This window comes from Taudactylus pleione, unplaced genomic scaffold (genome assembly GCF_031769625.1).
Source record: "Taudactylus pleione unplaced genomic scaffold, aTauple2 ptg001208l, whole genome shotgun sequence".
Taxonomy (NCBI): domain Eukaryota; kingdom Metazoa; phylum Chordata; class Amphibia; order Anura; family Myobatrachidae; genus Taudactylus; species Taudactylus pleione.
The window spans coordinates 81,159-104,489 of record NW_028285609.1 but is presented as its reverse complement, the minus strand read 5'-3'; the positions used below and the strand labels follow the sequence as shown (position 1 = coordinate 104,489).

The 23,331-nt window shown below is 45.0% G+C and overlaps 1 protein-coding gene across 4 annotated transcripts in view; it reads left to right on the top strand.

Annotated features, from left to right (window-relative positions):
- Positions 1 to 23,331, top strand: part of LOC148451019 (regulator of microtubule dynamics protein 3-like) — a 161,804-nt gene that overhangs the window by 113,702 nt on the left and 24,771 nt on the right. For all 4 annotated transcript variants that reach the window (XM_088462367.1, XM_088462368.1, XM_088462370.1 and 1 more), the window contains one exon: positions 23,166 to 23,241. In XM_088462367.1, the coding sequence (XP_088318493.1) occupies positions 23,166 to 23,241 (76 nt within the window). The remainder of the gene's footprint in view (positions 1 to 23,165; positions 23,242 to 23,331) is intronic.

Genomic DNA, 23,331 nt, shown 5'->3' with positions numbered 1-23,331 from the left:
ATAAAAGACTAGAGCGATTGGAAATGCAGCAGGAGGAAGATTTGCAGAGAATAAGTACCCCTAGATCTTTTTATATACCGAATGGACGAGGTCGAAGTAGGGATGTACGATATCAGGATTGTTTTTGATGTGGCAGGCCTGGTCATAGGGCTTTTGAATGCCGCCAGAAGTTGAATACTTCAACATCCTCTGAAAGGTCCCTGAGAAATTCTGAGAGGTCGGAAAACGGGAGAGGGAGACCAGTGAACCCCGCTCTGGTCCCCTAGATAATATCATGTGTTTAATGGGGAGTGCCCAGTGGAGTCATCACATGCCAGAGGGTCTGATGGGACCCGCTCCATTAGTAGCAGCAACAATAAATGGGAAGAAGTGTGTAGCCCTTTTTGATAGTGGATCCCAGGTGACTATCATGTTTGAGAATTGGTACCGCCAACATCTGTCAAATGTTCAGATCTCTCCTTTGGCTGGATTGGTGGTATGGGGACTTAGCACCCAAAGTTATCCATACCTTGGGTACAATCCCATCTCTTTGGGTTTTTCCAAGGAAATGTCAGGAACCCGAAATGCAGCTTGATACTTTGGCGTTGATTTGTCCTGAATCGTCAGATGAAGTAAGGGATGCTTCAATTATTGTAGGGACCAATACCAATTTGTTTAAAGCTTTAATTCAATGATGTCAAGGAGCCGAGGGAAAAGTAGGTGACCATGGGGAATTGTCATCTTTGAACATAGTGGTGCATCCGCAGCCCCCTCGAGACACTGGAGTTATACCTCTTGTTGTGTCTGAAGACTATTTTCAAGGGTGTTTTGAGGGTAGTGATATCCCATTCAACAATAGAACTCAGTTGATTTTGGATATTCAGGAGAGTAAAGCTGTTTTTTCTGCTCATGAATGGGACTTGGGTCATGCCATAGGGGTGGAGCATAAACTTCGATTGAAGGATGACAACCCCTTTCGGGAACGTTCTCGGCGATTGGCTCCTGCTGATGTAGAAGACATGAGACAACATCTACGTAATCTTTTGGACTATAATGTAATCATCGAGTCTGGCAGTCCCTATGCCTCCGCTATAGTGGTTACTAGAAAGAAAAATGGGGCTGTCCGGTTGTGTATAGATTACCGCACCTTAAATGGAAGAACCATTCCGGATCAGTATACCGTTCCTCGAATTGATGAAGCATTGGACTGTCTGTCCAGAAGCCAATGGTTCTCAGTTCTAGATTTAAAGAATGGGTACTATCAAATTCCAATGAGTCCGGAAGATGCAGAGAAGACTGCTTTGGGATTTTTCCAATTCAAGGGTATTCCACAAGGATTGTCCGGGGCCCCTGCTACATTCCAACGCAGCATGGATAAGACTATGGGAGATATGAATCTCCGTGAAGTTTTGGTATATCTGGACGATATTATTGTGTTTGGGAAGACCTTAGAAGAACATAATACACGATTGTTGAAGGTACTAGATACGTTGCTAAAACATGGATGGAAGTTGTCGTTAGACAAATGCAAGTTCTGTCAGACATCTGTCAAATACATTGGTCATATTGTCAGTCGTGAGGGGATTTCTACGGATCCCGATAAGATCTCTGCTGTGGTTGACTGGCCACGCCCCCGAAGATTAAAAGAATTGAGATCCTTTTTGGGTTTTTGCGGTTATTATCGTAGGTTCGTGCCCCATTATTCCAAGGTAGTAAAGGCATTAACTGATTTAACTTAAGGATATCCCCCAGCTAATGGAAAAAAATTCTCCAAGAAAGGTCGTTTCCAGGGGCCTTATTTTAAACTTAATGAGGACTTTGGGGAACGTTGGACTATAGAGTGTGAACAGGCCTTTTTGAATCTAAAGGAAAGTTTAACACATAGCCCAGTTTTGGCCTATGCAGATCCCACCTTGCCATATGTGTTACATGTGGATGCTTCATTTGAAGGGTTAGGAGGAGTACTATATCAACAACATCAAGAGCAACTGCCACCCGTATATTTTATTAGTCGTGGATTGAGCACCAGTGAAAAAAATTACCCTGTGCATAAACTGGAATTTTTGGCATTAAAATGGGCAGTGGTAGACAAGCTTCACGATTATTTATATGGAGTATCTTTCCAGGTTCACACTGATAACAATCCCCTGATGTACCTACAAACCACTGCGAAGCTTGATGCTACTGGGCATAGATGGCTGGCTTCTTTGTCCATTTATGATTTTCATATTAAATATTGACCCGGTAAAACCAATACAGACGCTGATGCTTTGTCGCGAAGACCCAATTTACCATGCCATTCATCAGAAGAAGACTGGATTGAAGTCCCGGCATCCGAAGTACGAAGTTTATGTCGGATTGGCAAGGCGAGTTTGACTTCACCTGTGAGCAGTGTTGCAGCTTTAGGGGCAACAGATGGTGTTTTCCCATTGGCTTACTGTTGGTTGTCCAATTTAGAGATGGGGTAGTTGCAGAGATTATGTCGAAGTCAAATTGTTTCCGATCAAATGAATGATCCATATATTTCAGAAGTAAGACATGCTGTTAAATGTGGAACCACTATAGTACATGCTTAGTTGAAAAGTGTTAAAGCCAAAGTATTGGCTAAACAATTTAAATGGCTGGTACTAGATAATCGTGTGTTGTACCATCAAGTACCCACCCAAAATGGATCAACAAAACGTCAATTAATTCTACCTGAGAAATACAAATCTACAGTACTAAAATCTCTGCATGATGACCATGGTCACCTTAGAATGGCCAAGACATTCAATTTGATATCTGATCGTTTTTTTTGGCCTTTCATGGAAAAAGACACCACTGAGTATTGTAGGACGTGCGGAAATTGCATTTTGAGGAAAACCTTACCTACCCGCTCAGCCTCTATGATAAACATGTTTATCAGTGGGCCCTTAGATTTGGTGTGCATATATTTTTTGGCATTAGAAGGGACCTCAGGACAGATTAGTAATATCTTAGTAGTTACTGATCATTTCACAAGGTATGCGCAAGCTTTTCTCAAGAAGGAGCAGCGGGCCACCACTGTTGCTAAGACATTGTGGGAACGGTATTTTGTGCACTATGGTCATCCGGCTAGGTTACATTCTGACCAGGGGAGAGATTTCGAAAGCCAAGTCATTAAAGATTTGTGTCAATTATGTGGTATCAGAAAGTCCAGGACTACCCCATATCATCCACAGGGGGATCCTCAACCTGAACGCTTTAACTGTACCTTTCTGAACATGTTAGGCACCTTGGATCCACATAAAAAGTTGCATTGGAGTAGATATATTTGTCATCTGGTACATGCGTATAATTGCACCAAGAATGAGTCTACCGGATACTCCCCTTATTTTCTTATATTTGGGCGCAATGCCCGTCTTCCCATTGATGTTTGTTTGGGAATATCCACAGAAAACCCGTATCGTTCTCATACAAAATATGTGGAACAGTTTAGACAGACTTTAAAGGATGCATATATGTTAGCTGAGGAAGCTGCCAAGAAATTGGGTGAACGAAACAAGATTCAGTATAACCGGAAAGTGAGAGCGCACACTCTAATTCCCGGTGATAAAGTATTGATACAAATGTTGGGCTTGCCACGAAGAAAGAAATTGGCTAATCGTTGGAGGTCAGAGCCATTTGAGGTTGTAGAAAAACTTCCTGGCATTCCGTCATATAGAGTAAAACCAGAGGGGACTAATGAACCTATCAGGACTTATCATAGGAATCATTTACTGAATTTGGGTCATCCATTGAGATTTCCTGAAGAAAGACAAAGTTGTGATATACAAGCCGCTGGATCAGAACGACGGAGTCATGATAGTTTACGTACTCATTCCTCATATTCTAGTGATTCACATAGACTCCCAGCCATGTTACAACAACTAGTGGATGATGGAGATTCATCAGATGATTTAGATGAAGAGTCTGGATATTTCTATTTTGCCAATCCTGAGAGACCTTTAGTTGATATAGAGGAAGAAGGAAAGATTGGAATTACAATTCTGACAGCGTCTCCTCAGAAGGTTATTTCAATAGTACCTATTTCAGAAGCAGATGGGATGGATAGAGCAGTTGAGGAAGAGAGCTCTGCAGAAGATAGAGATGGTAATCAGGAAAGGGAAAATGAATTAGATTCACTGAGAGAATCCAATGAGAGGATCAAACCCCGTTTGCGATCTCAAAGAACTATACGCCCTCCTATGATACTCACCTATGATCATTTAGGCACTCCTAAAGATGAATTTAGGGTAGCCAACTCACATATAGTTTACACTTGGCCATATTTTGGGTATGATTTACTATATAAATAAAGGGTGAATAAACAGTCTATTATATTATAGGTTGCACATCTATGTGATAAATTTGTATGTTGGTGCTTTTGTCACCTAATGTTAATGATGGGTGCCTAAGCACCAGGGGGAGAATGTAGTGGGCTATTTGGGTATACAGGAGGTTAATTCGGAATGGCCCCTTATATCTATGATAAAACCAACATAGGGAGTGTTTAGTTAGGGTATAGGATATAAGTTAGCTACACAGTAAAATATAAAGTTAAATATGAAGATTAATATGTTCATAGGTTGTATACATGTATTTATATAGACATGTACAGTATGTGATTTGTCTACTTTGTACAGGGAGGCAGAAGTCTTGGCCTGAGCCTGTGCACACAGGGTAGGGGCTAATGGGGCAGCACAGACGGTGTAATGGTTAGCATTACTGCCTCCCAGCACGGAGGTCGTTGGTTCGATACCCACTACGGCCCTAACTGTGTGGAGTTTGTATATTCTCCCTGTGCTTGCGTGGGTTTCCTCCGGGTACTCCGGTTTCCTCCCACACTCCAAAAATATACTGGTAGGTTAATTGGCTCCTAACAAAATTACCCCTAGTGTGTATGTGCGTGTGCATGTGGTAGGGAATATAGATTGTAAGCTCCAATGGGGCAGGGACTGATGTGAATGGCTGAATATTCTCTGTAAAAGCGCTGCGGAATATGTGTGCGCTATATAAATAACTGGTAATAAATAAATAAATAAAATAATGGTATAGGAAGGTACTAGAAGGAGCTCGAGGAGACCCAGGGCTCGTGACTTAGGCGGGAGAGGAGAGGAGCATGGCGCGTGGCATTTAGGGTTATATAGGGCAGAGGCAGCGGTGGTAAGGGTCAGACTGCTGTTCCCCCATGTGAGCTCAGGCTGGGTCACTCCCCGGTGCTGATTGAGAGCAATAGTAATGGGAGTGGTCGGGAGCCCTTGACCTGAAGCCAGAGTGGGCTGGTGTAGGCTGTTACCTCGGCAGCCATCGCTGATCTCCGCCGGGTGTTGAAAGGAGGAAGAGGCATATCAGCGTGTGGGCAGGCCTATGTCCTCCGGTCCCTGCCATGAGGTGACGCGCAGCTTGGAGAGGAAAGGAGGCATGCCAGTGGAGAAATCAATAAGCGGCAGCAGCAGGAGCCTGGTGTGTTGTCAGGGTAGCCAGCGCTAGTAAGCTGAACTGTCCGCTATCCTCACTGACTTCAGCCTGTTCTCGGAGGGAATGTAAGTAAATTAACCCTACACTGCACCTGCAAGCAGCAGTTGTAAATCCAGCAGCCAGTCAATAATGAGAAGTGGGCTGGAGAAACAGTCCAAAGGATTCCTTACTACCCTTGCGGCACTGATTATAGTTAACAGGATATATTACCCAAAGGTTAGGTCAGTCAGCGTAAACTAACATACTTATAAGGAAAGTCGGGGGAGAAGTATTATAAGTATTTAGTGCACTGAGGCATCAGATCGTCAACCAGATGCAAGGTATCCATATATATCTATACTGTATAATGCAACAGAGTAACTCATTCTGCATCCAAAGATTCAGGAGCTTCAATATAAATGGTTTGGGAGAGTAATTACAACCATAGACTGTGATAGATTCAAAGTTGCTATTCTGCAGCTTATCGATAAGGGATTATTAACTATTTCACATAAAATCTTGGCTTTGACTTCTGTCTGTTTATTTAAGTCTGTAATTATATATACTTTTGGGGAAGGAGTTCCAAGCCTTTATTGATTGTATTACAGCCTTTGGAGAGCTATATGTTATCTACTAACAAAGGGCTGTACTATTTATTGGATTCACTGCATGGAAAGCCTAGACTGAGCTACTGTAATTGAAACAGACAATGAGGGATTTCTCCTGACCTATTACACAGATATTTGATACTGGACTTTGGATAGAGGAGAGGAGAATATGGTTATACACATGTAATTGATGAGTTATTTAAGTGGACTTTGTAAATATAATTATATTCTCATAAGGTGAGGTAATTAAATTAAAGGTAAGTAGTGAAGGTTACTATAGGTATACATAACGAGATACTATATTGTATGTAAACCAAACGATAGTCATAGAAAGTATACGTACTGTTACAATTGTATATGTTATCCTTTTTTTTTTACCCCCATAAACTAGTAATTAAACTGTACTGGTGTGATTAACTTATCGGAAAAAGAGTTCACGAGAGGTCAGCCCCGGGGAAAACCTACAACTAAAGTAACAGAAAAAAAGAGTGTGATAAGTATAAAATAGAAATTAAATTGTATTATTATGTCCTGCACTGACAGCTATATCCAATTAGGCTTTCCCAGGTTAGCCTAGATAGCATTATCAAACATAATCTGGGTGGAAGCACTATCTTTAGTAACAGGTGTTACATTAGAAGGTAGCATAATGCTTGTGTAAGGGAAAAGCAGAGGGTGAGGTATAGAGGTGTATAGGTCTTTTGCCTCCTTGAAACGCACAGATTGTGTTTTGCTTCGATTTCATTGTAGGCCTTAAACAATTTTTCAGGCTAAGGGGTCGATTTACTAAGCATTGTTAGGAGACAAGAGTGAAAAGTGATAAGATACCAGCCAATCAGCTCCTAACTGCCATCTCACAGGCTGTGTTTGAAAAATGACAGTTAGGAGCTGATTGGCTGGCACTTATCACTTTTTACTTCTCCTAACACTGCTTAGTAAATAGATCCCGAAATGAGCAGTACATGTTCCTTTATGTGTTACTCTACACTGCTCAGCATTATGTCTTAAATATTTTAAGTGTTTTTATTCTCAGTGCCCGGTCTGCTCTGGGTGGGCAGAAAATGTGTGAGGCACAAAGTGCTGTGTAAATCATAAGGCGCTTATCCCTAACTAGTAGTTCAGGTATATCGACGACCGTGATCCCGTCCGCCGGCATATTAAACATATGCCCTCCAGGGTTGGATTCGAATAGCCGGCAGCTGAATTGCTGCCGGTTCAAATCCCGACGCCAGAAGCCAAAGGTGCAGAATCCCGACAGGGTTGTAACTACCCTAACCCCCCCCTCCCCCCAACCTTCCCCAGGAGGTGCAACCCTAATCCCCCTTCCCTGGGGGGTGCCTAACCCTTATTGCCCCCTGGGGTCCCTAAACCTAGCCCCCCCCCCATACCCGGCAAAGTGTAATACTTACCACTATACTTACCTTTGTGATGGCGTGGGTCGGGATGTCAACGTCTGCTTCCTGATGTCTTCAGGATAGCGGCGTTGACATTATGCCGTTTTATTAAAAGTATCCCCACCAGCCATATGTGTTGCAAGGACTATTTGTGGATGAATTATGTTGGCCGTGAGTCCATAAAAATGTACGCGTATCTACTTCAATGCATATTACACGGTAATTTCAGCATGTGCACTTCCACTATCTGCAATATTAAATTAGAAATGACTCCTTGCAGTGTCGCATAAGTTATTGTACATAGTACAACTTATGATAACTTCATGAAAAAGTGGGGAAATCATCTGAAACCCCCAAAAAGTGGGAAATAAGTTGGCGGGATAGTATAAAAGGCTGTTGATGGAGGTTAGTAAAGTATCTGAGGTGAAATAGCTGACCTTTGCATTTTGTTACCAGTGAAAAATGAAAGCCTCTACATTATTTTAGGGTACATTAAAATGCCTGTAATGTGATTTTTTTAAATTTTTTTTATTATTATTATTTTAAGTCCGTATGAAAAATATTAGGAATAGACTCGTACAGCAACTCACACCTGTACATTCAAAAACTCATTTCCCAGCTAGACAACACCTCCACAAAATGCTCCTATTTGTGACTGTTTTAGAGAAAATTACATGTCTTAATTGACCAGATTGTTCTATTTAAATACCTTAATATACTGTAGATGAACTTAATGGTCCTTCACAAGTGCTTGAAAAGGGGGGGTTTACTCTAGGCTGGACGAAAAGTAAAAAATGTCCCCCAGCATGCTGCAAAAGACCAGCAATAAGATTTGAATACTACATAATTAGAAATCCAGAGATCTTTTTTGCATATATTTGCAAAGATATACTTAGGCATACATACATACATACATATGTTTGCGCTTAAAACAATTTGTTTTACCTCTGCGATAATTAATTGGCACCGTTAAAGCAAATAAATGAATATTCACAAATATATGCAACGGGTTGGGTATGAAATGTCAGCAGTCAGGATGTCAGCTGTCCCGATGCTCCGTTTCCCAACCAGGGCTCCGTGAGTATGCTAACCCGCCTCCCCCTAACCCCCCCCCCCCCCATGGTATTTTGGCGCCTGTGATCTGTCCCAGTTTGGGATTCCAACGCCAGGATTTCAACAGCCGGCTGTAGGTATAATAACTACATCCCATATGCAACAAAGATCTCTGGATTTCTGTTATGGTGTAGTATTCAAATCTTATTGATAGTCTTTTGCAGCATGCTGGGGAACATTTTTTCCTATTTCAAATACCTGTCAAGTGTATTGTAATCAATTGGGGGAGGGTGTAGCAGATTTCTGTTTAACAAGGGTTTGTGATAATAAAGATTTTCTATTGCTTTTTATTACAGCGATAATAAATTTGCCATTAAAACTTGGCAGGGACAACTGAACCTTACTGGTTCCGTTGTCCTAGAGCCATCCCGAGATGGCAATAAGAGGATTGTGGGAGCACATGTACCACTGCAATACTTCTTAAATAGGCTTACTATTGCTAGATGTGGCTGACAAAGGCTGTTAGACAGTTGGGAGCCTTTCTCCCTTTAATAAAAAGATCCCCAAATTGTATTATACTATACGTGGAGTCAGTCAGAGCTTTCTGCATAAAGGCAAGCACAGAGCTAATCCAGTATGTCCTTAGGATATGAGGAGCACATACCTTAGAGCTGCACAAAGTATGAAAACAGCCTCTCATTCTGTCTTCTAAACTGATTCATGCTGCACAGTCAAATGTAGTGAGAACTCTGGCAAATGCACAGAGAGAGATGCCAGTGTTTGGGAAAGGGTGACTCCTACCATACCACTATAGCTGGGCAGATGAGCAGTACATTGTTTATTTATTATCCTTAATTGGCTGTCCCGTTTCAATAAAATAGAAGGTGCAATATGCCGCAGGGCTTTTACATGTTTTTTTTCAGCCATGTTCGTAATTTGGTGTTTTATTAAACATATCCGTGTTCTCCCCAGAAAGTTTTTCCAGCCGGGTGGCATCAAGAAGTAGCCGGGTGGGGGCCTTCGCAATAATAAAATTTTTTAAAACCTGACCTTATAATGATTTAAACTTGAAATAAGACTTTAAATACTGTCTCCACTTGCTGGCACCACAGAATATATTTTTTAAACAGCCCTCAGATACTGGCCCCTATTGGAGGCTACACAGAATATATTTTAATACAGCAGTTTCACAGATACTGTCCCCAGGGCCGGATTAACAATGGGGAGGGTGGAGCTAAAGCTCCAGGCCCCCCAATGAACATAGCACTAGCGCCCTTCCACCCCACTGCCAGGCACATATAGTACCCCTCTACCCCCCTGCCAGCCCTAGCGCCCCTCCACCCCACTGCCAGGCAGCTATACTACCCAACTACCCCCCTGCCAGCCCTAGCGCCCCTCCACCCCACTGCCCGGCAGCTATAGTACCCCTCTACCTCCCTGCCAGCCCTAGCGCCCCTCCATCCCACTGCCAGACAGCCCAAGCTTCTCTTACAGTACCCCTCCATCCCGCTGCCAGGCAGCCCAAGCTCCTTACTGTCAGCCAGCCGGAAAGTCACTGGCCGCATCCACTTCTGGGTTCCCGTTGCTCTGCTGCCGCATCCTCCTCTCTGGGGTCCCACTACTGCTGCTGCATACTCCCCCGCTGGAGTCCCACTTATACGCTCTGTCACTCAGACTCCCGCCATTTTGCCACTGCCTTTGGCCCCGCCTACCGCCTGACAACGAAAAGGTCCTTCCGGGAAAGGGATCTAGTCATTACCACAAGGAAACATTAAGGGTGACCGGACGACAGGGGACACGGCGCATTGGGGCGAGTGCGAAGTGCCGGGCGGTAGCTGTTTCTTGCCGGGCGTTGCACCCGCAACATAAAGCCTGGGGAGAACAATGCATATGTGGCACTTAATATGGTTTTATTGGGCAACTGTAAATCATTTTTAATAGTGGTCTGTGTATTATTATCACTTGAATAAATCCTTATCCCTTTGTTTCTATAAATAGTATTATACTTAATGGTAAATATGGTGTATAACTTTATATTAGGGGGGGGATTCAATTATTTTTATCGCAGCTTTAATGAATGGGCACTTGACGAAGCCATTTAATTGTTGCTCCGATTGGGCACACATTTTTGCTCCCTGCCTCCTGAGGGTGAGCAGAAATGTGCGAAAAGTCAGTAGTTTGGGTGCTCTAACCAGGACTTTACACAGTTTTACTCACTTTACGTGGCTAAACCCCGTACTTTTGGGTGCGACAAGTGCAATAATTAATGAGTGTCCAAAACAATTTAATTGCTCCGACGATACCCATTAATTATCTCAGAGCTAAAATCAATTGTTTTCTCCCATTGAATACAGAGGCAGGACTAATGGAATATAAGTATGGAAACCAATCCTGCCACATTTGTGTAATCCTGGAATTGAAAAAGTTTAAATCCCCCATTGTCACCAACGGAACAAAAACACACACATTGGCCCCCTCTTACAAAACGCACACATTGGCCCCACAGGAAGAAAACAAAATACACATACATTGTCCCCACAGGAAATAAATAACACACATTCATGTTTTGTTGCCCCAGCACCCTACTGAAGAATGATCCTGACCTAACTTGTCAGAAGTCTCAGTCCAGCCACTTAAACTTGTCACGCAGTGTGGGCGAGAACAGTCCCTCCCTTGCCCGTCCCAGCTGCCTTCACTGCACTCATTCACTCACTTCACTTCATACTTAAGTGCACCATGTGGTCTGGCTGGACTGACAGCGCGTGGCTGCGTTGCAGAACTATACATCCCAGCATGCCCTGCCACAGTTGCTATTTGGCCATGCTAAAACTATTGCAAGGCATGCTGGAATTTGTAGTTAAACAGCTGGAGGGCCGCTTATTGCCCACCCCTACACACCTATTGTTTTGATCCACCTCCAAAACTCTATATGACGATATATATTGTCTTATATGTACCCAGCCTAAGGTTTCGGTCATGCTGTTCTGCCTTGTGCTGCCCTTGGCAAATTATTCTACTATAGTAGCTTTTTGTTTATTTATATATTTCTACTTCAGGGTCCATAGGGTATCCACAGGATACCTTGGGGTATAGGTATGACGTCAGTCATCGGGCACCATAGAGTTAAGCTTTCAGCCTCCCAGGATGCACTAGGGTCCCCCTCCTATACCCCGCCCCCGAGCCAAGGCACCTCAGTTGCGTTTGGTGCCCGGCCGGAGTCGGGTGCACCTGTTGGAGTGGGGGCTAGAAGAGCCCCTGAAGCTTTTCTTCATGCAGCTGTGGCTGCACATCTGGATGTACAGCATGGACAGTCAGTCCTGACGTCCATGCTGTCTTCCCTACACCACCAGAACGCCGGTACCGATCCAGGGATGCTGGTGAGCATCTGGGGTCACAGCTAGCGGTGACCCCAGATGTTCCGGACCATGGCCGGATTCAAAGGGGACAGCAAGGTAAGCAGCGGGGTCCCGCGGTGGTTCCCCGCTGTTACATGGTCCAGAGTCCCCAGGCAGGGGGCTCCCTGGGGACTGGCTGCAGCGTGGAGCCAGGTAAGAACCTGCGCTTCCACTACCCCCCTGGGACAGCGGACCGCAGCAGAGCGGTAGCGCTGCGGCGTCCCGGGGGTTAAATGCATGCCAGGGGAGCGCGCCTTCCCTGTCTCACAGCCGGCGCCTCCCCCGCTGCACACAGCCCTCTCTGCACACTGCCGACTGGTCCTGTAGCAGCGCTCCTCCCCCAGGCCAGCCTCCTCTCTGCTCCTCGGCGGCCATCTTTCCTGAACGCATGGTGAACGCTGCTGGAAGCACTGGACGGAAGCATCGTGGTCTGGGTCCCCCCGCATACCTCTCCTCCGCTGTGGCAGGTCTGTGTCCTACCAGGCCCTGTGTCTGTGTAGTTGAGTGATCAGCGCTGTTAGTGCAGGAATTGATTTTTTCTTTGCATTGTATGTGACTGTGCTAGCGCTGCTGCCTGTAACTTTTCTTCTGACTGTCAGCTTTATTACTGTCCCTGTCCTTTCTGCTAAGCCCTTGCGGTGCGGTGCTGCAGGGTGGTCTCTCGCCTATTTAATATATAATTGGTGAGAGGGGTCACATACTTGGTGCGATCATGTCTGAAAGTGATTTTCCTCTCTGGCTACAGTGTACTACGTGTAAAGTACCGTTAGCGGAGGGGGAGGGTAGCGCGGAGGGCCTCTGCCGGCAGTGTTTGTCAATGGCGGGGCCTATTACGGTTACAGCAACGGTACAGGAGCCGCCCTGGGCTTATTTCGCTCAGGCGCTTACGACCTTAGTGAGCCAGTTAGCTCCGCAGCCCGCGTTTACACAGATGGGTTTGTCCCAGCAGTCAGTGGTGTCGTCACCCATGCAGGGTTTCCCACGACAATTGGTGGTACCCCACAGTCTCCCTATTTCCCCGCTCCCGGTTTCTCAGGAGCCGGCGTGGGTTGACTCCCTGACGAGTTCTGTACAGCAGTTGTCGGATGTGTTGCAAGGGGAGTCTGTGATGCGGCCACATAAACGGCCGGTGGCGTCTCTGTCGGCTCCTTATGAGGATGACGAAGGGACGTCTGATGATGGGGAGATTCTGGATCCTTACGATCAGGAACCTCTCCATACTAAGGACGCTGATGCTAAGTCCAAAGTATATATTCCTGGACTTATTCGGGCAGTCCGCACAGCCTTGGTGATTGAGGACGAAGTTCCCCCAGCGGCTAAATCCAAGTATGCCTTTTTTAAAGATGTGAAGGGCGATGCCACAGTCTTTCCTCTTTCTGGTCAGTTAATGGACCATTTAGAGGAGGCGTGGAAACAGCCTGGCAAACGTTACCAGCCGCAAAGGCACCTGGCGGTGGCTTATCCGTTCGCGGATAATTATTTTGCAAAGTGGGAATCCCCTCCACAGGTGGATTCTCACGTGACCCGTCTTGTCCGTAGTGCCACATTGCCGATGCCATCCATGTCCTCCCTTAAGGATGCTACGGACCGCAAGGTGGAGATCTGCCTGAAGTCCGCTTATTCCCTTGCGGGGGGGGCAGCACGGCCGGCTATGGCCATTTGCTGGGTTGCCAGAGCGATGGAGCGCTGGGCGGATTCTTTAGAGGCGTCTTTTGATTACGACTGTGCGGCCGATCAGGCGGAGTTGATTGGTAATCTCCGTGATTCGGCCACTTATATCAACGAGGCGGCCTTAGACATTAGTACCCTGGTGTCTCGAATTTCTTCAGCAGCGGTGGCTGCTCGTCGCACCTTGTGGTTGCGATCCTGGAAGGCGGACGCTGATTCCAAAAAGGGTTTGGAGGCGTTGCCATTTACCGGAGAAGTTCTCTTCGGTCCGGATCTAGACAAGATTGTGGACCATCGTCCTTTCGGTCTTATAGGGCCCAGGGCAGGCTCAAACCACAGTCTTTTCCTCGACAGGCTGGTCCTAAGAAATCGGCCAAGCCCCGGAAGCAGGCATGGAGTACCAGACGTCCGGCCCCTAAGCCAGATGACAAGCCTGCGGCCTGACGGTCCGGGCCTCCCTTTGGGGGATCCCAAAGTGGGATGCCACCTGCTGCAGTTCGCCCGGTGTTGGTCGGTTACCACGACAGACACTTGGGTTCTCGAGGTGGTCTCCCAAGGGTACGCCCTCTCTTTCCGGCACAGACCCCCGGCTCGATTCTTCACCATGGGTCTACCATCAGACCGGAACAAGACCACGGAGCTGCGGAAGGTCTTGCACACTATGCACCAGGCTGGAGTTATAGTGCCTGTTCCATTCTCCCAGAGGGGCCAGGGTTTCTATTCAGATCTTTTTTTGGTGCAGAAACCCAATGGGTCGTATCGTCCGATTCTAAACCTCAAAGCTCTCAACAAGTCTTTGCGGGTGCCGAAGTTTCGGATGGAGACCCTACGGTCCATCATTCTGGCGCTGGAACCTGGGGACTACATGGTGTCATTGGACATACAGGACGCTTACCTGCATGTCCCTATTCTTTTGCGCCATCAACAGTTCCTCAGGTTTGCAATCCGCAGCGACCACTTCCAGTTTCGAGCGTTACATTTTGGCCTGGCGCCAGCACCATGTGTGTTCACCAAGGTGATGGCGGTCATGGCGGCTTCTCTCTGGCTGCAGGGAGTCCGTATGTTGCCGTACTTGGACGACCTTTTATTAGTGGCAGGATCTCCCGAGCTCCTTCTACGCCACTTGGACCTGACCATTGCACTACTGCAACGGCACGGCTGGTTAATCAACTGGCAGAAGTCCACTCTAATCCCGTCTCGGCGGATTCTACACCTCGGAGCCTTATTGGACTCAGAACAGCAAAGGATCTTCGTGACGGGGGAAAAGATCTCTGCTTTACAGTCGAGGGTGCGCAGTTGTCTGCACAGCCACCGGGTGTCTCTACACTCGGCAATGAGGTTACTGGGCTCCATGGTGTCGGTGTTCGACATGGTGGAATATGCCCAGTTTCACTCCAGACCTCTGCAGCACCTGATCCTGTCCAAGTGGAACGGGCTGCCTCAGTCTCTGAAGTCCCAAACGATTGTGCTCACCCCGGAGGTTCGCCTGTCCCTTGCCTGGTGGTTACAGACGACCCATCTCAGCAAGGGACGTCCGTTCTGGGTTCAAATTGGGTCCTGTTGACAACGGACGCCAGTCTTCGGGGCTGGGGAGCAGTTTCGGGTCCACACTTGTTCCAGGGCAGGTGGACGCCGACAGAAGCGGAGCTTCCAATCAATATCTTGGAACTCCGTGAGGTCTTCAATGCTCTCCAGCAGGCACATCGGGTTCTCCAGGGTCGTCCAGTACAGGTCCAGTCGGACAATGCTACCACCGTGGCCTACATAAACAGGCAAGGAGGAACCCGAAGTCGGGCGGCTCTCGTGGAGGTCTCTCGGATCCTGGTATGGGCGGAGCGCAATCTTCCGGCCATATCAGCGGTCTTCATCCCGGGAGTGCTAAATTGGGAGGCGGACTTTCTAAGTCGCCAGGACGTTCATCCGAGGGAATGGTCCCTGCACCCGGACGTTTTTCAACTGCTGGTGGACAGATGGGGTCTTCCAGAGATCGACCTCATGGCGTCCCGGCACAACAACAAGTTGCCGGTGTACGGGTCTCGCACAAGAGACGAAGGGGCGTCTCTGGTGGATGCTCTGTCCGTCCGGTGGATGTTCCGGTTCGCATATCTGTTTCCTCCGATTTCCCTTCTTCCACGGGTAATCCGGAAATTCAAACAGGAAGGAGGGCCGCTTCTGTTGATAGCTCCCGCGTGGCCCAGACGGCACTGGTTCTCAGACCTTCAAGGTCTGTCCGTGGACAGTCCTCTGCGGTTGCCGCTACGACCGGACCTTCTGTCACAGGGTCCCTGTCTTCACCCGGACCTGACTCGGCTGTCTTTGACGGCGTGGCTGTTGAGACAGCCATGCTGAGGTCCAGGGGGTTTTCCAGCTCTGTGGTGCGTACCATGTTACGAGCTCGGAAGCCGTCTTCCGCGAGGATATACCATCGCGTGTGGCATACGTTCTTCCATTATAGTCGACCGAGAGGTTATGCACCGCGGGAATTTCGTCTGTCTCGGATACTCGCCTTCCTACAAGCGGGACTAGATCATGGGCTTCGCCTTGCTTCTTTGAAGGTACAGGTTTCGGCCCTGTCTGTCTGGTTTCACCGTAGGATTGCTACAATCCCGGATGTGCGCACCTTTATGCAAGGTGTTCTCCGCATTCAGCCGCGCTTTGTTCCACCTGTGGCGCCTTGGGATTTGGCTGTGGTCCTGAGGGCTCTCCAGAGACCGCTGTTTGAACCACTGGGCTCAGTGGATCTTAAATGGCTAACAGCTAAGACTGTTTTCCTTCTGGCCATAGCTTCGGCCAGACGTGTTTCTGATTTAGGGGCTCTCTCTTGTAGACCCCCTTTCTTGATTTTTCATGGGAACAGGGCAGTGCTCCGCACTCGACCTGAATTTCTTCCCAAAGTTGTTTCCCAGTTTCATGTTAACGAGGAAATAGTTGTTCCGGCCTTTAACTCACCTGGTCTTTCAGTGGGTGAGGCCACTTTGGATGTTGTGCGGGCCTTAAGGACTTATGTTGACCGCACTTCTTCCTTTAGGAAGTCGGACGCCTTGTTTGTCCTCTATGGCTTCCGTAAAAAGGGTTGGCAGCCTGGATCCGTATGGCTATTTCTAAAGCTTATCTTCATGAAGACCTGCCGGTTCCTCCTTCTGTGAAGGCTCATTCCACTAGGTCTGTGGGTCCTTCGTGGGCAGCTCGATGTGGTGCCTCTGCAGTCCAGATCTGCAAGGCTGCTACGTGGTCGTCTGTCCATACCTTCGTAAGGTATTACAGGTTTGACACCTTCGCCTCTCAGGATGCTTCCTTCGGGCGGCGGATTCTCCTTTCAGCACAGGAGCGTCCCCACCCTTAAAGGATACTGCTTTGGGACATCCCCAAGGTATCCTGTGGATACCCTATGGACCCTGAAGTAGAAAATATGAGATATGGTAAGAACTTACCTTTGTTATCTCTATTTCTACGAAGTCCATAGGGTTCCACAGGACTCCCACCCTGTCGCACCTGTGCTGCAGATGGGCTTTGCTCTGGTCACCGGTTTTTCCGTCTCCCTCTGGTGAGAATGTGATTCTTGTGTGTGTCCAGATCTTTTTTCTCTCTCTTCCTTCTCCTCCTCCGGCCTATGGCTTGGTAACTAACTGAGGTGCCTTGGCTCGGGGGCGGGGTATAGGAGGGGGACCCTAGTGCATCCTGGGAGGCTGAAAGCTTAACTCTATGGTGCCCGATGACTGACGTCACACCTATACCCCAAGGTATCCTGTGGAACCCTATGGACTTCGTAGAAATAGAGATAACAAAGGTAAGTTCTTACCATATCTCATATATATATATATATATATATATATACTGTATTTTACAACAAATATTTTATAGGTTTCCTTTATCTATTTCTTCAAGCCATCTGTAGCATGTTATTTATATAGCGCACACATATTCCGAAGCGTTTTACGCAGTTACTATGTCGGTGTTTTAACATTTTCACATTTAGAAGGTTTAAAATGTGGACATGTCCATGAACCTTAGGGTTATGGTTAAGGTTGCCATTAGGGACAGAACAAGAAGACTAGCATGTTGACATTCTAACAATGTCAACATAATATTATGTCAACATTGTGACTATGGAACATACAGTCAGGTGCATAAATATTGGGACATTGACAGAATTTTCATATTTTGGCCTCTATTCACCACCACAATGGCTTTGAAATGAAACAAACAAGATGTGCTTTAACTGCAGACTTTCAGATTTAATTTGAGGGTAATTACATCCAAATCAGGTGAACGTTGTAGGAATTACAACGGTTTCTATATGTGCCTCCCACTTTTTAAGGGGCCAAAAGTAATGGGATTGTCAACTCAAAAGCTATTTCATGGACAGGTGTGGGCTATTCCCTCGTTATTTCATTATCAATTAAGCAGGTAAAAGGTCTGGAGTTGATTCTAGGTGTGACATTTGCATTTGGAATCAGTTGCTGTCGACTCTCAATATGAGATCCAAAGAGCTGTCACTATCAGTGAAGCAAGCCATCATTAGGCTGAAAAATCAAAACAAACCCATCAGAGAGATAGCAAAAACATTAGGTGTGGCCAAATCAACTGTTTGGAACATTCAAAGAAAGAATGCACCAGAGAGCTCAGCAACACCAAAAGACCCGGAAGACCACGGAAAACAACTGTGGTGGATGACAGAAGAATTATTTCCCTGGTGAAGAAAAACCCCTTCACAACAGTTGGCCAAATCAAGAACACTCTCCAGGAGATAGGTGTATGTGTGTCAAAGTCAACAATCAAGAGAAGACTTCACAAGATGTAAACCATTGGTGAGCCACAAAAACAGGAAAACCAGATTAGAGTTTGCCAAACAACATCTAAAAAAGCCAATACAGTTCTGGAACAACATCCTATGAACAGATGAGACAAAGATCAACTTGTACCAGAGAGATGGGAAGAGAATAGTATGGAGAAGGAAAGGAGCTGCTCATGATCCAAAACATACCACCTCATCAGTGAAGCATGGTGGTGGTAGTGTCATGGCATGGCATGTATGGCTAGCAACGGAACTGGTTCCCTTGTATTTATTGATGATGTGACTGCTGACAAAAGCAGCAGAATGAATTCTGAAGTGTTTCGGGCAATATTATATGCTCATATTCAGTCAAATGCTTCAGAACTCATTGGACGGCTCTTCACAGTGCAGATGGACAATGACCCGAAGCATACTGCAAAAGCAACCAAAGAGTTTTTTAAGGCTAAAAAGTGGAATGTTATGCAATGGCCAAGTCAATCCCTGACCTGAATCCGATTGAGCATGCATTTCACTTAATGAAGACAAAACTGAAAGGAAAATACCCCAAGAACAAGCAGGAACTGAAGACATTTGCAGTAGAGGCCTGGCAGAGCATCACCAGGGATGAAACCCAGCATCTGGTGATGTCTATGTGTTCCAGATTTCAGGCTGTAATTGCCTGCAAAGGATTTGCAACAAAGTATTAAAAAGTGAAAGTTAGATTTAGGATTGTTTAGTTTGTCCCATTACTTTTGGCCCCTTAAAAAGTGGGAGGCACATATAGAAACCGTTGTAATTCCTACACCGTTCACCTGATTTGGATGTAATTACCCTCAAATTAAATATGAACGTCTGCAGTTAAAGCACATCTTGTTTGTTTCATTTCAAAGCCATTGTGGTGGTGAATAGAGGCCAAAATATGAAAATTCTGTCAATATCCCAATATTTATGCACCTGACTGTATATACTGGCCCTTCTTACACTGTAACTTAGTGCCATCAGTGTAAATTACGGTAACTATTAATCTGCATCATTAGGAACATAGATAATCTTCTATCTGTACAGTACCACATGTTAGTACACTAATGGCAGATTGTAAGCTTCCCAGTACAGGAAGTACCATTGTTTTGATGGGCATGGAGAGCCCTGAAGTGAAGCAAAGTAGCTATTCTTTAAGCAGAATTGACTTCTGTATGTAATTTAAAAATAGCATGCTAGTTATGGCTCAATTCCTGCTGCTGTGAGCATATAATATAGCTGCTGTTAACAAAGCATTTGTATTTATCAGGGGTGACTTGTGCTTATTTCTGTAAATCTTCCATTTCTGGGAGACACTAAAGATATATTTAAACTTCTGCAGTTGAAGTGCTAATGTTTCCTGTCAGCAGCTCTGAATAGAGGTAGAAGTGCAACAATATAATGTAACTCATTTTTATATGAGTCTGTTTCTTTGTATCTAATGGAAAGCTGGTACTGGTAATTCTTTTTTTGAACTTGTAGGAAGTTAGTATACAGTAATACCAAGTGTATAGTTATATGTGCATGTATTTATTACTTGGTCATTTAATAAATAATATAAAAGTTTTATACATGTAAACTATCAGTGGTATGTTCATCACAACAGCGTGGTTATTTACTGAATTATTTCTGGGAGACAGGTCATCTGTGATATACAGGCCTGTCTTCCTTAGTTTATCCTCATACCCCATGGAGAAGGAAAAGAAATATGCTATGTTATCTGTTTGTGAAGTTCTCCTGTCCCCACATGGTAGGGATACGACTATTTGTTCAGCTGCCTGAGGCCGTGGGAAATATCCATATTATCTTTTCTTGTACATCCTCCCAGTATCTGCAGGAGAACCGCATTCTGCGCAGAGCGGAGGAGCAGCCTGCCATCCCCACACAGCAGGCTGTCAGTGTCTGTATAGGGCAAGACAAATAGTCTGAGCTCTTGAGGGTTGATAAGAAGAATACATCTTTATTCAGCTAAATGCATGATTGCGTTACGTTTCCCTTTATACAGCCTCCTATCGCTGCTCATTGTGAGTGTAGGGTAATCCCACGTGGACTGTGTAGAGTCCACACATCTGCAGATCTTGGCTTCTCCACTCATCCTTCACTAGAGAGGAACGAATGCAGCATCTAATCATTTTACCAATTAAATATATAAAATCCTTCCAAATTAAATTCTTATGTTTGAAGGCTGATGTAGTTAAAGCTCACACACACATTTTATTTGCAAGTGAAATATTAGAGCTCAGGACATTTGCACTTGTAAACTTTGCATATTTTAAAAACACGAATTTGCATAATAATACATATGCATAACTTTAACCAGGCTGTATCGTGTTCAATATAGCAAAGCATGCTGGGTCTACTCTGGAAGTATATGTATACAGCAAAAGGATTTCATTCTGTGGAGATATAGTATTTCTTTGTTCTGGAGTCTTACTGTAATTCAGTTGTCTGTATCCTGATCCTCACCATGTTCTCGGTGAAATCATTTGCAGAAGAAAGAATCGCCAGGAAGTAACTGAGCACCGGTATTTTGCTCTAGTTATAAAGCTGAGTATTGCAATCTATAGTCCTGTTTGGATATTACAAGTGGGCCTATACATTCGTGCCTTGTTAGCAGACAGCGCTGGGTTTTGGTTTTTTTTAGAGCAAATTCTAAGGCGGTAAATGTTTTGAAAACACAAATTGTACGGATGTATCACAGGGGACACAGTCTATTCCTCAAATTAGATTGGTCACTGTAAAGCACCCCTATTAAACTCCTGCACACCTCTTCTGCATGACACTTGCATTTCAGGGAGATTGTGAAAGCACCACCTATGAGCGCGGCAGTAAAGTGGGTGTGTACTGCTTCATCTGAGAGGCGTGTCATAACATTTACTTACATCCAAATGTAAATAAGCAACAAAACCGTTAGTAAAATCTACTTGTTAATGAAAACATACTGATACTTTTCAGAAAATGTAGCCATTGGGATCATTATGCCTTATACTCAATGCAGGGAAATTACACTAATGATTCCATTTGAAAGTACTGTATATATCTCTGTTATATATATATATATATATATATATATATATCAGCTACATAATGGGGGTAAGGTGCAATCAGGGAGATTACTAGACTCTTCAGGGAGATTGCTACTATTTCAGGGAGTCTCCCTGACAATCAGGGAGAGTTGGCAAGTATGATCTACTCCTGTAACTAAACGGATGTATAGTGGCCCCAACAGAACAATACGGTAGCATTAGATTATGCCACATGTACATATTGGCAACTCACCAGGCGCAGCAAGGAACTGGGGAGTAACAGAGAAATTTTCAATCACAGGACCCTTAAGGTGCATACACACGGAACGATATATTGTTCCGTTTGTATGCAATGAACGACCAATGATCCGTGCTCCCACTGGACGATAACGATATCATCCATCGGGCATGCATGCAGGCCAGTCTGGACAATATCGTTAATTTTCTATATTGGAGAACGATCGTTGGTCGTTCATCATTGGTGAATGCTTTGGTGTGTGGATGACCAATATAGTTCATCCAGCACACCAGGAATTTCAAGGGAGATCGTTCAGCGATATTGTTCGCTGAACAGATCGTCCCGTGTGTACCCAGCATTATCCAATCACCAGATAATTGTTTTGTGTGCCACATGCAGAAGGGTAAATGAGAAATGCCACTTTATCTCCTGAAATGTGATCAGTTTTATGTTATATGTGCATTACACCAACATTTACAGACCACCTTCCTACAACCTAACCCACCTTTCACCTCCCTGCAGCCTAACCCTAACCCATACTTTCCAGCTCTCCCTGATTGTCAGGGAGACTCCCTGAAATATTAGTAATCTCCCGTCTCCCTGAAGAGTCTAACAATCTCCCTGATTCACCTTAGCCCCATTATGTAGCAACAAGAAAAAAAAAGATATCCGAGGTATATATACATTCAAATGGTATAATCAGTGCCATTTCCCTTCATTGGTTATAAGGCATATAATGATCCCTGCATTTTCATATAAGGCTTCTTGTGTCCACTTATATGGAATGACTTGTAAAACACAAATATATGAGCAAGCCCTGAAAAGTATGTGTTTTCAGCAGTAAGTAGATTTTATTAACTGCTTTAGGGCTCGTTCACATTTGGATATAAGTCAGTTTTATTACACGCCTCTCAGATGTAGCTGTACACATCAAATTCACCACCGCGCTCATTGATGTTGCTTTCACAATCTCCCTGAAATTATTTTTCAAAAGTATGCAAGCATGCCCTAACCCTTTCCCCTCACAGCTCAACTCTAACCCCCCCCCCCCCAGCCTAACCCTCCCCCTAGTGCCTAACCCTGAACCTAACCCAAATACTCACCATTGGAATGCCAGAAGTAGGGATTCTGGCACCGGTATTTCGACTGTTGTCCGAATTCCTAAGCTTAATACAACATATAAAATAAATCATAGTGATGTGAAAGAAAGTATAAACTACAATAAGGAGTAAGCACCTACCTAAATAAATGCAGATATTAGAAGTCTCTTGGGATTTCTGTGTTCTGTATATAAAACGACTTGGGCAAAAGCCTCCAGGTTTTATGTCGCCCCAGAGCTCCTCAGGCACTTATAATATCCATTTACTTTACAGTAGAGTGTATGATCACATATACATTAATATTGTGTGATTTAGGATTACTTCACCTATACTAGTTTTAATAACAAAAATGGCCAATTTGATTATTTTGGTGAGTTTCTATACACAAACCCCTGAGGACAGTGACTGTGTGTGTAACATCTCCACCAATTCTATCTACTTTGCTTTATTTATAGGTTTGCCATCCTTTGTGGGCAACACTCAGAGCATGAAGGCATTCAGAAGCGCATTCAGATTGGATATCTCTTTAAGGTAAATAAGTGAAAATTATTCCAACACTTTACACACTTTGATATATACAGGTTCCTGGTAGGATGAATACAACATATTCTAAATTTAGAA